A 14,347-nucleotide genomic window follows, 5' to 3' on the forward strand; every position below is an offset into this window, starting at 1 on the left:
GTGATTTTAGTAAAATGTGCTTCAGACTTTTACTGGAAAACAAAACACATGGGCGAGTGGGCGGAGTCAGTGAGAGCAGGTCAGGTGGGAGCTCTGCCTGAAGAGAAGCATAACAAACACAGGGAGGAGCAGCACATGCTTTATTTTTACAGACAATCATGTGACCTCCGCTTGTTCAGGTGAGTCCAGGTGAGTCAGAGGTCACTCAGAGGTCAGCCTGCTCGCCACGGCCTCAAACACAGAGTGAGGGTCCTGATCAGCATCGATGTGAATGGCCTCAGGATAGACAGACTGACACACACACACACACACACACAGAGTTAGATTTTCACCTGCGTGCACCTGCGGGTTACAGCTCATCTTTGCTGCTTGTTCTGATCTTATGATCCATGGGTTTAAATCACAGCTTTGTTTTTGGCCTTTTAGTCTTTGTTGTTGTTCCTAATGTTTTGCCTCCATCTCTCTCCTGTGTGTGTGTACCTGCAGGGCGGCGCTGTGGAGCCTGTACTGTTTCAGTCTCTGTGTTACAGACTCCATGCTGTCCTCAGGTCGGGTCTTTAGTCTGTGCTGAACCTCAGAGCTCGGAGCCGGCCGAGTCACAGGATGGAAGCTGCGCGCACACACACACACACACACAGTCAATACCACCACTGCACCATCGGCACTGTGTGTGCCTACACATGTGTGTGTATTACATCACAGGGCCGACAGCATGATGCAGACGTGTTCTCCCTGCAGTGGGAATTTTCCCGTCACAGGTAAATCTGAGTTCCTGACCTCTGACCGCTGACCGGGTCTGTGGCTCTCAGACTGAGTCTCTCCAGGCAAACGTCATCGGTCAGCTCCAGGAAGAAAACTCTGACAGTAAGAGGAGGACGAGACGAGAATGCGAGCAGGTTAAAAGGATTTCGGAGTTTTCTGGAGAACGGCTCCGTGAGTACAGTGAGCCTGTACCTGTTGGGCTGCTGGTGGCTCTCCTGCAGGCTCCGGGCCTGCTGCAGGTCGCAGGGGAAGCCGTGCAGGATCCAGCCCCCGCGGGTGCAGTCGGGTCGGCTCAGCCGCTCCTCCAGGACCTGCAGCAGCAGCGAGTCTGAAACTGCAGCCACAGCGGGGTTAGTGTCGCCCTCTGGACGCTAGCGCACACGGTCACAGCCGGCCGCGCCTCGGCAGCGACGGTCGGAGGCTTATGTCAGCTCGTACTGTCTCTGCCCCCTCCCTGATTTCTTTTTTGCACATTAGTCACACCATAAACATGTCCAAAAACCCTCTGGATGGTCCCACACACTTGTGGGAAACCTTGTGTGGACTGACGCGAGACGAGCGGCACTTTCTGGAAGGTTTGATAGAGAACATCGCAGCCGCAGGCAGACATGAGTGTGTGCTCACCTGGACGTCTGTCATCCAGGTACGCCTGGACCTCTGCTCCTCGACTGGAACCAGCTGCAGCTACAGACCTCAGCAAACGACCACAGCTCACTGACACACACACACACACACACACACACACACACACACACACACACACAGTAAAAAGTGAAAACAGTCTTCGTCGTGTGACCTTTGGCCATTCTCATTACTTCCTCCACCTGAGCGAAACCTCAGATTTCACTCTGACCTATATGTGACCTGACAGGACATGCTTTTCATCAGTGTGACCTCTGACCCTTTAAGGTCTCTGTCATATCTTTACATGTTACAAAGAGACTGTGGCAGGTTTGTATTTAGCAGCTACGGAGCTTCCTATTGGATGCACAGTGAACCTGAGCTGGTGTCCCTCAACTGTGACCCCATCCTGGCTGCGTACCGTCCACCATCCCGTACTTCTCTGACAGCAGCTGGGCTTGACGGCTCCTTCCAGACCCCGGTGGTCCCAGCAGGAGGATTCTGGGAGTTCTGGAGCGCTGACGAGTCCGGACAAAAGCCAGCACTAAGAGAAAACACACACACACCAGTTAATGCTTTACCTGAATCAGCAGGTAGATCACAGAAAGAACGAGCTCAGGTGTATGGAGCACACCTGAGGACAAGATGCTGGAGCTGCCTGCTCTGTGACTGTTTCACTGAGGCATCATTAAAGAACAGTTTCATTCCTGCAGCACCGTTCATAAAGTTCATAAAGCCAAGCGCCAAGTGTTTAGATGTGTCCGAGGCTCCAGCCAGCAGGCCCTGATCACATGACCTCTGGGACCTGCAGGATGTAGTTCAATCATCATAGAGTCCAGGTCCCCTCAGAGTTCTTGACAGAGGATTTAGTAAACGGAGCAAGGGGACCAAGAGCCTCCGTCAGGTACAACTCTGTCAGGGGCACGAACAGGGCCTCCAGCTTCTTCTTCATTAAGATGGAGAAAAACTGTCAGACATCCAACTTTTAATAGAGTCCAAGCACCTCTGCAGGATCTGGACACACGTCTCGAGGCTTAGAGCAAAAAACACCTGAATATCATCTGCATAGCAAAGCTGCTCAAAACGTGCTGAAGACGAGCAGAACCAAAACTGTGGCACACCGCAGGTCTGGGAGGGAGGAGCCTGAACCTGGACTCAACCACAGGAGAGCATCGTTCACACCGATGATGCAAACACTCCTCACTGACCAATCAGCATCTGTGTGTGTGTGAGTCTGTGTGTGTGTGAGAGAGTCTGTGTGGGTCTGTACCTTGCTGGTAGATGTCAGCGTGTGGTTGGTCGCTGTCGATGACCTTGAGCACGTGCTGATAGGCTGATCTCAGACCCGTGACCTCACAACAGTAACGGTGAAGCTTAGCAAGTCTCTGTTGGTCTGTCAGACTCCTCCCCTTCTCCAGACGCCGAGTGATAATGTCATCATCTGGCAGGATGAAAGTCCGATGGTAGATGTCTGCAGACAGGAAGTGATGTCACAAGGAAAGAACATATTCACTGATGTTTGATTATGGGCGTGGGCTCACCCCCAGTGATTGCGTCGACCAGCCGTCCGCAACTTCTCTCCATCAGCACATCATCCGCCGCCTCGAGCATCACTGATGACACATACCACAGCGTGATGTCACACAGGAAGCAGCCGCGCAGGGCACAAAGCGTGATCTCACTTCCTGTTACTTACCAACGTGCTCGGGGATGACTCCGCCCTGCTGCAGACTCAGAGCCTGCAGGCGAGTCTGAGGGATTCCCTCCAACACCCAGCCCTGCAGTAACACACACACACACACACACACACACACACACACACGTCAGGCTGTGTGTGTGTGTGTGTGTGTGTGTGTGTGTGTGTGTGTGTGTGTGTGTGTGTGTGGGTTCAGAGGTCAGCATGATCCCATGCTCATGAGCAGGTGATGCGTTCAGTCTGTCTGAAGAGTATCTTCAGAAGCCTCCGTCAGAGCTCCAACTCTGAGCTTCTGCACGTGTCTCTGATTCAGTTCAGCTTTATTGACACAGAGCTTCACAGAGAAACCCACCAATCAGACCCCTCTATATGAACAAGCAGGAAGGAAACAGGCAGAAACCTCCAGCAGAACTGGGCTCAGGGAGGGGCTGCTAAAGGGTGCACTGTTAGGGGTGTGGCCTGTTAGACTGACAGGTGCCTGCTCTCTGTTCTGTCCCGGTTCTGTTGGAAGCTCTTGGAAGTGTGTACTAACGGTTCATCTTCACCTGCACATCCACGCTCCTGCCGGACGCAAAGTTGCACAATTTAATGTGACAGCAGCAGGCGGTGTCCTGACGGGACCTGTCAGTCATCCTCAACACACACACCGACACAAACACACACACAGACGGTCCCTGGTGTGTGTGTGACGAGTTTAGCCTGCAGCCAAAAACAGCTATTAGCAAATCAAAGAAGCTGCTAATGACACACACACACACACACACACTCTGACGGGTGGAGCTGTCTCACTGAGATCTTCGCAGGAGTGAGTCTCACATGAGAAGCTGAGATGTGACGAGCCGTGTCCATCTTTCGTTTACAGTCTGAGGTGTAAACAGCTTCTGTTTGTTCTGCTTCTCTGAAGTTTTGACACAAAACGTTGTTAAAGCTTTGCTCGCTAATGTTGCAGCAGAGCAGTTCAGTATTGGCGTACCTGTCGAAACCAAGTGAAAGCAGAGTAATAAAGATCAGCCGACCTGTGGCGGTGGCTGAGGGTAGCCGAGGGCAGGCAGGTATGTCCTGAACCAATCACAACACATGGTTCTTTCCCTTCATTACATAAAATGTTCCCTCAAACTATACCAGACTGAAGTCTCGAACACCGCTCTCTTTCCTGACCTTGTAGAAAAATCAAGGCAGTGTATTTCATTTTGAATGTACTCTGATTGTTAAACATGGAATAAACTTCCTGTCTGCCATGTTTGATCACACGGGTCCAGCAGCTGATCCACGTCTGTGGCAGTTTCTGTTTCTTTATCGTGTAGAGACACAGACGTATTGTTGAACTTCTTCACACTGAGCAACAATAAAGAAGCAGACTAGAAACCCCCCTGTGGGACTGCAGAGCCCTGAGCGGACACCACAGACACCCCCCCTGAACCTGTGCTGCGACTGGGTCCTGCTCAAAGCTGCAGTAGTGCAAAAGAAGGCAGAATTCTTCCAGACCTCCTGCAAAAAGCCCCGCCCTCTCAGACCTCCCGGCAGCGCAGGTAACCTGGGACAGGTGCCGCCGATCTCGCTTGCAGGCGAGTCTTTATTTGTCTGGATGCGTTTTGAGCACGATGCCGCTTGAAGGCGTTCAGTTTGTGTCGCTGTTGTTGTGACAGCTGCTCCTCCGTCTTTCATTGCCTTAAACTGATCTGAAAGCAGCCCTCGCAAACGGGACGTGATGCTAACGAGGAGCGTCGGCGAGGAGCGGCCCGTGTGAATATAACACACATGATGTGACAGCAGCATCCCTTTGATCAGCCCGTCCTCGGGGAGAACGCTGCTCGGCCTGCTGGGAATCGTAGTAGGACACAACGGAGACCAGAGCGCTAATTATCATCAATCACAGACGCAAGTGAGGCGGGTAACGGGGGACGTTTCTAACAGGGGGGACATCAGGGGGGACGTTTCAAACGGGTTGTGACATGTGGCACCGACGATCTTTGACCCAGGTCTGTGCGAACACGGCACAAATGTTTAATGATGCTTTAAGCTAACCGGACTGTGAGGCTGACTCACCCGGTGGAAGCAGTCCATCTCCTTCAGCCTCTGCTGAACCAGTCCAACCAGCACCCCCTCCGAAAGCTCCTAAACACACAAAACACAGGTCACACGGGCATCAGGATGATGCACAGAATGAACAAACGGGCTCTAGACAGGAGGACCAGGGAGGGGTCGGGCGGTTTGGTCACAAAGTGACAACACTGAGGTCAGACTTCATCACTCCGCTCAGAGTCAACAATGATCAGATACAGACATCAGGAAAAAGCAGGTGTACCTGCTCGGCGTGCAGCTCTGATCGGTACTGCAGTAAACTGCCTTCGGTCACGTGAACAGCTCTCAGCTCGGCGCTCAGCTTTTTGGCCTGAAGAAAACCCCCCAAAAAACATAGAAGAAGAAGAAACGTAAACGAGCAAGCGGAGGTCAGCTGAAAGTTTCCCACGCTCACTTGAACTCACCACGGTGTGTTTGCCGACAGCAGGAGGTCCCAGCACCATGACCCTGGGGACTGACACAGATCAGACGTCAGAAAACAAGCTGGTCACATGACCTGCAGTCTGACTGTTTCCTGCTGCAGACGCTTGCCAAAGATCACCACCGATTGGAGAAATGAAACACCTTACTGTCCTTAAACACAACACGCTGCATTCAAAATCTCGTGGACACACGACCACATCAATATTTCAGAAGAGCGTTGAGAGCGACGTCAGAACAAAGAACCACGACCTATCATTAGCGGTTTGTGAGTGCAGTGGTGTCCGTCTGTGCTGATGTTGCTGGAGTCAGAGCGCCCCCTAGGGGCGGCATCATGTTTCTGCCTCGGCTGTGTTTCGGTCCTTCTCTTGGCCCGATGTATTTGTTAGTTTGTGCTTATTTAAGCTTTTTATTGCTCATTGTGTAGCTGACGTCAGAGAACCTCGTGTGTTTGTGTCTTCATCGTTGCCACTGTTTCCGGTGCTGAACTCTAATCCTAACTGAACAACGGTTTAGGACTGACACTAAACATTTCAATGTGCATAAAAGCATTTGTAAAACGTGGTGTCTGATGAGCCCCATAGTTGCGTCTCATTTTTAATAACGTCAGAATAAATTCCTGACTCAAAGCTTTACAGGTGTGCGAGTTCGTTGGAGTTTCCAGATATCGCAAACGTCCTGTATGTGTTTCTGTGATAAAAATGATGAATTAAGGCTGAGACCATTTTAAGACTTTATATTCTGCCCGGTCTGCGTTTAAAGACAATTTTAAAGGAATGCTTTAAGCCATAGGTGTCAGACTCTGGCCCGCAGCCTAATTACTTTTGGCCCACGAAGCCATACAAAATTACTATCAGAGCTGGCCTACTGGTATTATACAGCTAATATATATATTGTTTAGTATTAAGCTTTGCTGTTCCATATTCAGTTTTTCAGCAAAACGTGTTTGAGTCCAGAAGAAAAGATTCATTCTTATATCTGGAGGAAGATTTTTTTTTTTCAATAAATATTAATGTTAGCCCGCGACTTTGTTCCAGTTTTGAATTTTGGCCCACTGTGTATTTGAGTTTGACACCCCTGCTTTAAGCGATGCTAACAAATAAAAGCCATCAGGGACACGACGGCGACCTCACCATCATCGCTGCTCCTCTGCAGAAGCCCGATCAGGTAGGAGATCGGATCAACAGGCTGATCGATCACCAGGCTGCACAGCATGCTCTGAAACACACACACAGTGAATGTAGAGCAGCTTCACGCGTGGGAAACCTGCAGCTGCACCTTTACCTGCACCAGCTGGGCCACGTTGTGTTTGTCGGCGTAGACGAACGCCTGAGGAGGAATCCTCAGAGGCCTCACCGTCTCATCCATCAGGAAGTCCCTGAAAGCACCACCAGGCCCACCACACACCGATCAAACACTGATATTCTGTCCCGACTCCCCTGAACGCCGCACACCGACCATCTCCTGTACTCAGGGTTAGGGAGCCAACGGGCCCACGAATAAAGGGCTGTCAGCTGAATACACAACATACACTAACACACAACTGTTCAAACATTTTCTGACAACAATAAAACATGAATGTTTTAACGGTCAACCTGATTTTATCTTTTAAAAAGTTGACGTCCGCTTTCAGAGCTCCACTTCCGGCCTCTCACCTGTCCAAACACCTCTCACCGTTTCCCAGGAACTTTCTGTTGGCTGCTGAAGCGCGGGAAACATTAACAAACGTCTCGCGCTCAGACGTATCCGCTAAAATCCGAACTTTGGCACAAAAACGACGTTAAAACCAAAAATAACGATAACACCAAAATCCTTCCCGCCTCTTCGCTCTCGGGACGGTCGCTACGACGCGTTGGTCGGTTGCTAGGGAACGACGTCATCACTGCCCGTGCAGGGCAAACGGTGCAGAGTTCACGAGGGGACGTTTCTTGAACGGTTAACTAAGGACGATCGATCAGGACCCGACTGACGTCAGAAAAGTCTCATTTCCGCACGTTTGGCGCATTTTTAATCACCTGAGCCAGAACCTGGAGAAAAATGGCGCCTTTAAATCCATCAGTGAGGAAAACATCAGGTTAGTTTTCCCTATAGTGTCAAATATTCAGATTAAAATACCCGGAAAATACAATCACCCCCAAATTGCATATAAAAATTAATATAAAACAAAGATTAGTAATAATCTAATTATAACAAATTTAATTAGTAATAAATGTCATATTCATGGTGTCAAATATTAATAAGAGAATTCATTTAGAAACAAAGTTCACAAATTCCCTTAAAATAATGTTGGTTTTCAAATATATCTTAAATGTGTGGCAAATCTTTTTAAACAAAGAGCATTGAAAAGTGTGACAACTTTAACAAAAAACGCACAAACAGACGTTTACATCTTTATTTCTGTCACAGTGTTTCAGGAGCACATCTTTGGTTTGTCTGCAGTTACTGATCAGCTGACAAATCCATAAAGAAAACAATCATCAGTCGCAGCGTTTAATTTGGCATGAAGCACTTTTTGGCTTAAACAGGAAAATCAGCTGAAACACAGACTGTAGAAAAAAGACGGACAAAGGCACATCATCGACTCTGAAGCTTCAGCGTTACAGTTTCAGCCGCGTCACTTTCTTGTGATCAAATCCTGGAATTTGATTGGCTGATGCAGGCGGCTGTAGCTGCTAGCTATCTGCGAGGCTTCACCTCAGCTAACTGGAGTCCCTGAACTAGACTCCTTTTATCATAACTATGGATCAATACTATGGCTGAGACTATGGCGGTACTAGCAGACCGCCCAACAGACCACTCCCATCAGCACTGGATAGGAGCGACTGTCCTTTTGATTGGATGCCACTTATTAGAGGGCATTTTTGTTTGTGGATACTAGCCAGGCTAGCTGTAGATTTAATTCCCCTAATAAATAACAATCGTTACTGAAAGTTTGCTGATCTTGGATCAGCCTGCTTATTGCCTTATCATTATCATCTTTATTGCTCTTTTCCAGAGTGAGGGCGGAGCCCCTAGGAACCCCACCTCCTCCTCCCTCAGATGTCGGGCAGTGTCTCGTCGTAGTCCATGATGCTCAGTTCGTGTCTCCTCTGTTGGACGGCGAGTGTCAGGTCTACGGGGGCCACGATGGGGTCTGCGGCTTGGCTCAGCGGCTCAGTCTGAGGACTTCCTACAGGGAGTGATGCCTCCTCCACCTCCTGACCGAGTGGAGGGCTTGCTGGTTGGACATTCACCTCCTCCTCCCCGACCTCCACCTCCTCCTCCTCCTCCTGGTTCTGATCTGTGGGTCTGAACAGCTGTCGGGCTCGTTGCTCCAGGAAGGAGCCGACAGCCAGCGGGGAGTCGATGGGGGAGAGTGAGAGGGACACGGGGGAGGTGGAAAGGACCTCCACTGCTCCGTTCATGATCCCAACAGCAGAAGAAAACGGGAGGAGGGACTTTTGGCTTCCCTGAGCATCAGGTAAGGCTCCGCTGTCGGATCTGGAGGACAGTATGACACAGAAAGGCAAACATTTATCAACAACGCACACGTGGAGAATAAAAGCACAGACACTCGTCCTGGTTCTGCCCGTCTCATTAAATCATTTTGGACGTCTCTGTGGGATCGAGGCGTCCTCGGACGATGGCCCTGTTTACCTGCTGACGTCCTGCAGCTCGCCGTTTGGGTGAGCCCCGCCTCCCGCGATCTGACCGTACAGCTGAAGCATCTCGGTCTGCAGCGCCTGAGTAACTCTCCTCAGAGCGGCACAGCGGCTCTCCGACGCCGACAGCTCTACCCTGAAAGCGACATACGCAGTCTGAGTCCGACGCTTCCCGTGTGGAGAGTTCCAGAAGGTGAAGCCGGACTGACCTGTTCTGGTTCTTGGTGTCCTCCAGCAGTTTTTTCTGGCTCAGGATCAGCTGGTCTTTCCTGGCCTGCTGGCTCTCCAGCTCCGTGATCCTGTGATTGGCTGCTTCCAGCTTCTGTCTCTGCTGGACATCGTTGTCCTTCAGCCTCAGGAACTCCTTACCCACACTGCACTGCAGCATGGACGCCTCCTGACACACAGCAGAGTACATTTAGAACAGCGCACGCTCCATTCATCATAGTGGCCACATTTGCATTACACAAAAGGGTCAGCAGAGGGCGGTGTGTTGTTGAGAGAGTCAACTCCCCGACTTACGTCTGAGGAAGCGTAAAAGGTGTGCTATAACTCTGTACGTGCTTTTAGTGAACCGTCTTTAATAAGAAACAAAAATCTAAATCAAAACATACGTTGAAGGAGAAACGGAGGGCCTGTCTCAATATGCGTACTTGTGTTCTCGTGTACTCGTGATACGTCATCAGTCGGAGACCAAGTACTGTTCCAGTTCAAAGTACGCATCAAGTCGCTCCGCCCGTTTTATCGAGCATGCATCGGTGGTGACTTGTGTGGACTTGGTACAGCTAAATATCCCAGAATGCATTTCGTCCAAAACTCAAACGCAGCAATGGCGGACGAGCGGGGCTAAAAACTTTTACATATTACTCTTTCTGGGTCACAAAATAAACTTTTAAGTTATTTTCAAGCGAGAATGTAGCTGTGTGAACTTCAAACATCTGCTCGATTTATCAAGATGTCACATATTTCCAAACGCGCTCCGACGTTTTCGGAGACGTCTGTGACCCGCCGGCTCCACAGCAGACAGCGAGGTCGAGGATTATTAGAGCCGGCGAGAACAGCGGACTCCCGGCACAGCGTTTTCAACCCCCCCGCGGTCTTTTTGCTACTCAGGTTAAACAAACCCCAGCAGCTGTCTATTGTATTGAGTGTCCACTACAATAAAAATAAAAGCGTTCTAACATCTCACCTGCTTGTTTTTATTAAGGTATGTACACGTATGTACATGTACACTATTTTTATTAATGGAGATTTCACTACTGAGGTTAAACATGATATATAAGTCACTTAGATCACTTCTAAATGTTAATGTTTGGTTTGTTCCAGTGTTTAATTTGTTCCTGAGTAAACCGGTTCGGCTGTGATTAAAGCTTCATCACATATTACTCACAGTTAAATTAAGGACGGCAGTAAAAACTCTGGACCTGTGACATCATCAAGTACGCTGCTGTTCCAGTTGTACAAATCGCGAGTCCGTGCTCGCGTTCTCGGCGAGTCCGGTCTCGCCGAGAACGCGAGCACGGACTCGCGTACTTAGAATTGAGAAAGGGCCGGAGTCTGAGTAACGATTGTGATGTGCTGATCTCGGCAGGTTAGCGTGGAAGAGAAAACGTGTCTCACTGAAACGATGAGAAACACAGTCGTAGATGTGATTCTGCTAATCAGATCCTGAAGCTCTGCATGCAGGCGCGTGTCTGCGCTTTATCACCCACTCGTTCGCCGCTACAGTCAAGTAGCGCCTAAGGTGCGTGGGGTCGTCATAGCAACATGGCTAAAGGGAAAACGTGTTTTTACGAATCTGAGTTAAAAACAGATCCTGTTGAAGTGAATACTGACGTGACAGAGCTAACGATGAGTCATGTTCAGGTACGACGTAGAAAACAAGAAAATGTGATTTTGATGTTTGAGCTTTAGTCACAGAGAGAAACGCAGCAGGATGTGACATCACAGAGAGAGAGGAGGAGCCATGTGGGCGAATGAGGATGAAGGAGCGTTCGGTCTTTGAACACTGAACTGGATTTATTTATTTGTCTGTTTCTCATTCTTGCCGTGTTTACAACTTCCAAGCATTTGGAGTTTATCTACACCAAGGGTCTCAAACTCGTGGCCCAGGGGCCACTAACGGCTCACGTCACCCCTACTCACGGCTCGTACATGATGTGACGAAATATGATGCAGTTTGGCCGATGAAGTGACTTTTTATGTTTGTTGTCGAGCGCAATGTTAAAATAAGTTCTTTAAATGATTTAATATGAAGACAACATGAGCAGAGAGCAGGAACGTGTACACGTATGTCTGCACGATGATTTAGTTACAAACACAACGACAGCAGCAGTGCTGCCACGTGTGGGACCGACAGAGGAGCGATGTGTTTGTTTGGTCATTCAATGAAAGGCTTCGGGTAGTTAAATTATACAGGCACAGTCGTCTTCTACAAGTTAGAAATTTAAAAAACAAAAAACATTTTCAGAAATATTTGTGTCTGTTTTCTTGTTTGTTTTTGTACTACTTGAGCACTAAAGTGGCTCCAATGAGACGACAGCAGTGGCCCTCGGCTCGTTCATATTCGAGGCCCCTGATCGACAGAGAGCCCCTCCTCTCCGTCCACCTCCCTGAAGTCAACATATAAATAACTACATATAATTTAACTTGTGTTACACTGACAGTGTACATTATGGACATTCACTTTCTAACAACCAAGAATTGAATAGAATAGCCTTTTATTATCATTGTACATGTACAATGAAACTGTGGGTGCTCCACAACAACTGTGCCTGAATAAAATATAAAAAGTAAGGAATAAACAGGAGAAATCTCTCGGCACAGACTGGAGAAGAAAATAGTAGCTGACTGAAGCTGGCTGAAGCTGGCTGAAGCTGGCTGAAGCTGGCTGAAACTGGCTGAAGCTGGCTGAAGCTGGTGTGTGTGTGTGGGTCTTACGGTGCAGCGCTGTGTCTCTCCGCCCTCCAGCTGTTGCTGCAGAGCTTTGTTGGTCTCTCCGAGCAGGACCAGCTGCTGGTTCAGCAGGAACATCTGTTGATGCAGCTGCTCACTGCTGCACAGCTGGAGACACACAGACACACAAACATCTGTAGAACAGGACTGAGTGGGAGCAGCTGCCTCAGGACTTCAGCTGTGGTTACTGTTTTTGAGCCACTGTGGGCTCGTCCTCCTTCATTATTCAGAAACAGAAAAACTGGCTTTGTCTTCAGTTTCTCTGCTGCTGGTTTAAACTGAAACAGCCTGAGCACACACGGACTCGTTACAGACTCGACAGACCTATCGGTGTCTGACAGGAAGTGAAACCCCTCTGACCCACATATCTGCCTCCTCTCGGTGTGTATTTAGTCGTCATGGACACACTGTGATGCTGCGAGGCCACACACAGAGAGAAGCAGCTGGGCGCCGTGCTCCTTCAACGATGCCATCGACTAATCGGGACTCACCTTCACTGACAGCTGGGTCAGCTGGTGCTCAGCATTATACGCCCTGTAATTGGCTTTCTGAAGCTCCGCCTCCAGATCCTGCAGTCTGCTCTGGCACTCCTGCAGCTCACCCTGCAACAGCCAATCAGAGCACAGGATGTGAAGCTCTTTGCTGATGGTGTGTGTGTGTGTGTGTGTGTGTGTGTGTGTGTGTGTGTGTGACCTGCAGTCTCTGGCTCTCTCTCTGCTCGTCTCGTTGCAGCTGCAGCAGATGTGCAATGTGTGTGTGCAGCTGCCCGCTGCGTGTGTGTGTGTCGCGCTGCAGCGCCGAGTATCGGCGCTGCTCCTCGTCCAGACTCGCCCTCAGACTCCGGATCTCCTCGTCTTGAACGCCGAGCTGAGACTTCTGCAACCAGCAGCGTGACAGAGGAGAGAAAACATGAGAGGAGGGGCTACGTGGGTGGTGTTCAGCATCATGATGAGGTTGACGTGTGTGTTACCATGGCAGCGCTCTGCTCCTCCAGCGTTGTCGCGTTGATGACCCTCCGCAGCAGCCGGCGGTTTCGGATGGCGTGCTGTTGCCGCTTGAAGCGCTCGTACTGGAGCTGAGCATGGACGAGCAGCAGCTGATTGGTCAGAGACTGAAGCTCCTCCTCCTGGGTGGAGCCTGACACACACACACACAGTTCTAATGAAATCCTCTGTGCTGATGCAAACCCGGCAGCTTGACGCCACAGCTCGTCTGAGGGTCATTAAACGAGCTGGGCGTGGTCAGTACGGCGAATACGAGAGAACCGGAGCACGGTGTCCCACAGCTGCCAAGAACCAGCGTGGATCCTGCCGCGAACCGCTTCCTCATCAGCCTCAAGACGTGAAAACTGAACCCGAGAACACCAGCCGGCTAAATCAAACCTGAACGCAGATTCAGGACGGCGCCCGCAAACAGCAGCGAATGTGACGACGAGCTGAAACAGCGGCGCGGGTTCAGGAGCTTGTCAGCTCCACACAGTGAGCTTACAGCTTCATGTGCATGTGAGGTTAATGAGCGTGATGAGGCGAGAGTTCAGGTACCTTTGCTTTTCATGCTCTGCTGTTTACCTCCAGAGTGACTCCGATCCACCGACTTACTCCCAGCTGATAACCTGTGAACACCACAGAAGAAGAAAGAGGTGACGCAGGTTAGCATGTTTTACACAACATCAGACGGGTCTCTGATGACACGCGTGCAGACGTTTCAAATCTAAGGACACGGTTTCATCGACAGACTAGACGATGGCTGCACCTCGCTCCATCGATCGGCGAGCAGCGGGAATCTCGCTTCGTGTTTAATGTCTTGTTTTGTCGCCTCACCCCGACCGGCCTCTCCTCCCTCAGCCTGGCTGTGCTGCAGCTTTCTTCCTGTTAGAAGGACTTCTGTCTTCCCACTATCTCCAAAGCGCTCGCTCAGGGGGCGTTTATGCGTTACAATATGAAGCTAGGCGACTCACACCTTTGATGTGATACTGATCGGTGTGTTTTGGGCGTGAGGCGGCGTTCTGCCTGATAATGCCCTCTGATAACTTCCTGCGGCTCACCTCCTGCTGAGGCAATCGTGGGCGTTGTTTCCACGGGCGATCAGCTGGTCCAGAACCTTCAGAGGGGAGACAGAGGTCACCTCCTCCTCTCTGTTCTCCCTCTGTGGTCCTCCCCCCTTCTTCTCC

General features: G+C 50.1%; 2 protein-coding genes across 7 annotated transcripts in view; both read right to left on the reverse strand.

Moving 5' to 3' along the window:
* Positions 1 to 123: 123 nt before the first annotated feature.
* ak8 (adenylate kinase 8) lies at positions 124 to 7,502 on the reverse strand. 4 transcript variants are annotated; one of them, XM_076891259.1, is made up of 15 exons: positions 7,237 to 7,502; positions 6,866 to 6,959; positions 6,715 to 6,799; positions 5,566 to 5,615; positions 5,385 to 5,471; positions 5,126 to 5,194; positions 3,080 to 3,161; positions 2,925 to 2,996; positions 2,654 to 2,824; positions 1,805 to 1,927; positions 1,387 to 1,476; positions 955 to 1,096; positions 778 to 858; positions 481 to 610; positions 124 to 291 (listed from the first exon to the last, which is right to left on the reverse strand). In XM_076891259.1, the coding sequence occupies exons 2-15, from the start codon at positions 6,947 to 6,949 to the stop codon at positions 202 to 204; spliced, it is 1,356 nt and encodes a 451-aa protein (XP_076747374.1). In that variant the 5' UTR covers positions 6,950 to 6,959; positions 7,237 to 7,502; the 3' UTR covers positions 124 to 201. The 4 variants fall into 4 exon arrangements, with proteins under 4 accessions (XP_076747374.1, XP_076747373.1, XP_012780258.1 ...); XM_076891258.1 differs by having other exon boundaries at positions 2,654 to 2,854; positions 6,866 to 7,045; positions 7,177 to 7,501; XM_012924804.4 differs by having other exon boundaries at positions 2,654 to 2,854; positions 7,177 to 7,500.
* A 457-nt stretch (positions 7,503 to 7,959) lies between these two features.
* Positions 7,960 to 14,347, reverse strand: part of tsc1a (TSC complex subunit 1a) — a 15,917-nt gene continuing 9,529 nt past the window's right edge. For 2 of the 3 annotated variants that reach the window (XM_014410164.3, XM_014410163.3), the window contains exons 14-22: positions 14,222 to 14,347; positions 13,719 to 13,789; positions 13,148 to 13,314; positions 12,871 to 13,053; positions 12,669 to 12,779; positions 12,163 to 12,285; positions 9,432 to 9,619; positions 9,218 to 9,358; positions 7,960 to 9,061 (exon numbers count right to left, since the gene is read on the reverse strand). The exon at positions 14,222 to 14,347 is cut by the window's right edge and continues 8 nt beyond it. In XM_014410164.3, the coding sequence (XP_014265650.3) occupies positions 8,617 to 9,061; positions 9,218 to 9,358; positions 9,432 to 9,619; positions 12,163 to 12,285; positions 12,669 to 12,779; positions 12,871 to 13,053; positions 13,148 to 13,314; positions 13,719 to 13,789; positions 14,222 to 14,347 (1,555 nt within the window). In that variant the 3' untranslated portion in view covers positions 7,960 to 8,616. The remainder of the gene's footprint in view (positions 9,062 to 9,217; positions 9,359 to 9,431; positions 9,620 to 12,162; positions 12,286 to 12,668; positions 12,780 to 12,870; positions 13,054 to 13,147; positions 13,315 to 13,718; positions 13,790 to 14,221) is intronic. The other variant, XM_014410165.3, reaches the window with a different exon arrangement.

The sequence above is a fragment of the Maylandia zebra genome, linkage group LG12 (assembly GCF_041146795.1).
Source record: "Maylandia zebra isolate NMK-2024a linkage group LG12, Mzebra_GT3a, whole genome shotgun sequence".
NCBI lineage: Eukaryota > Metazoa > Chordata > Actinopteri > Cichliformes > Cichlidae > Maylandia > Maylandia zebra.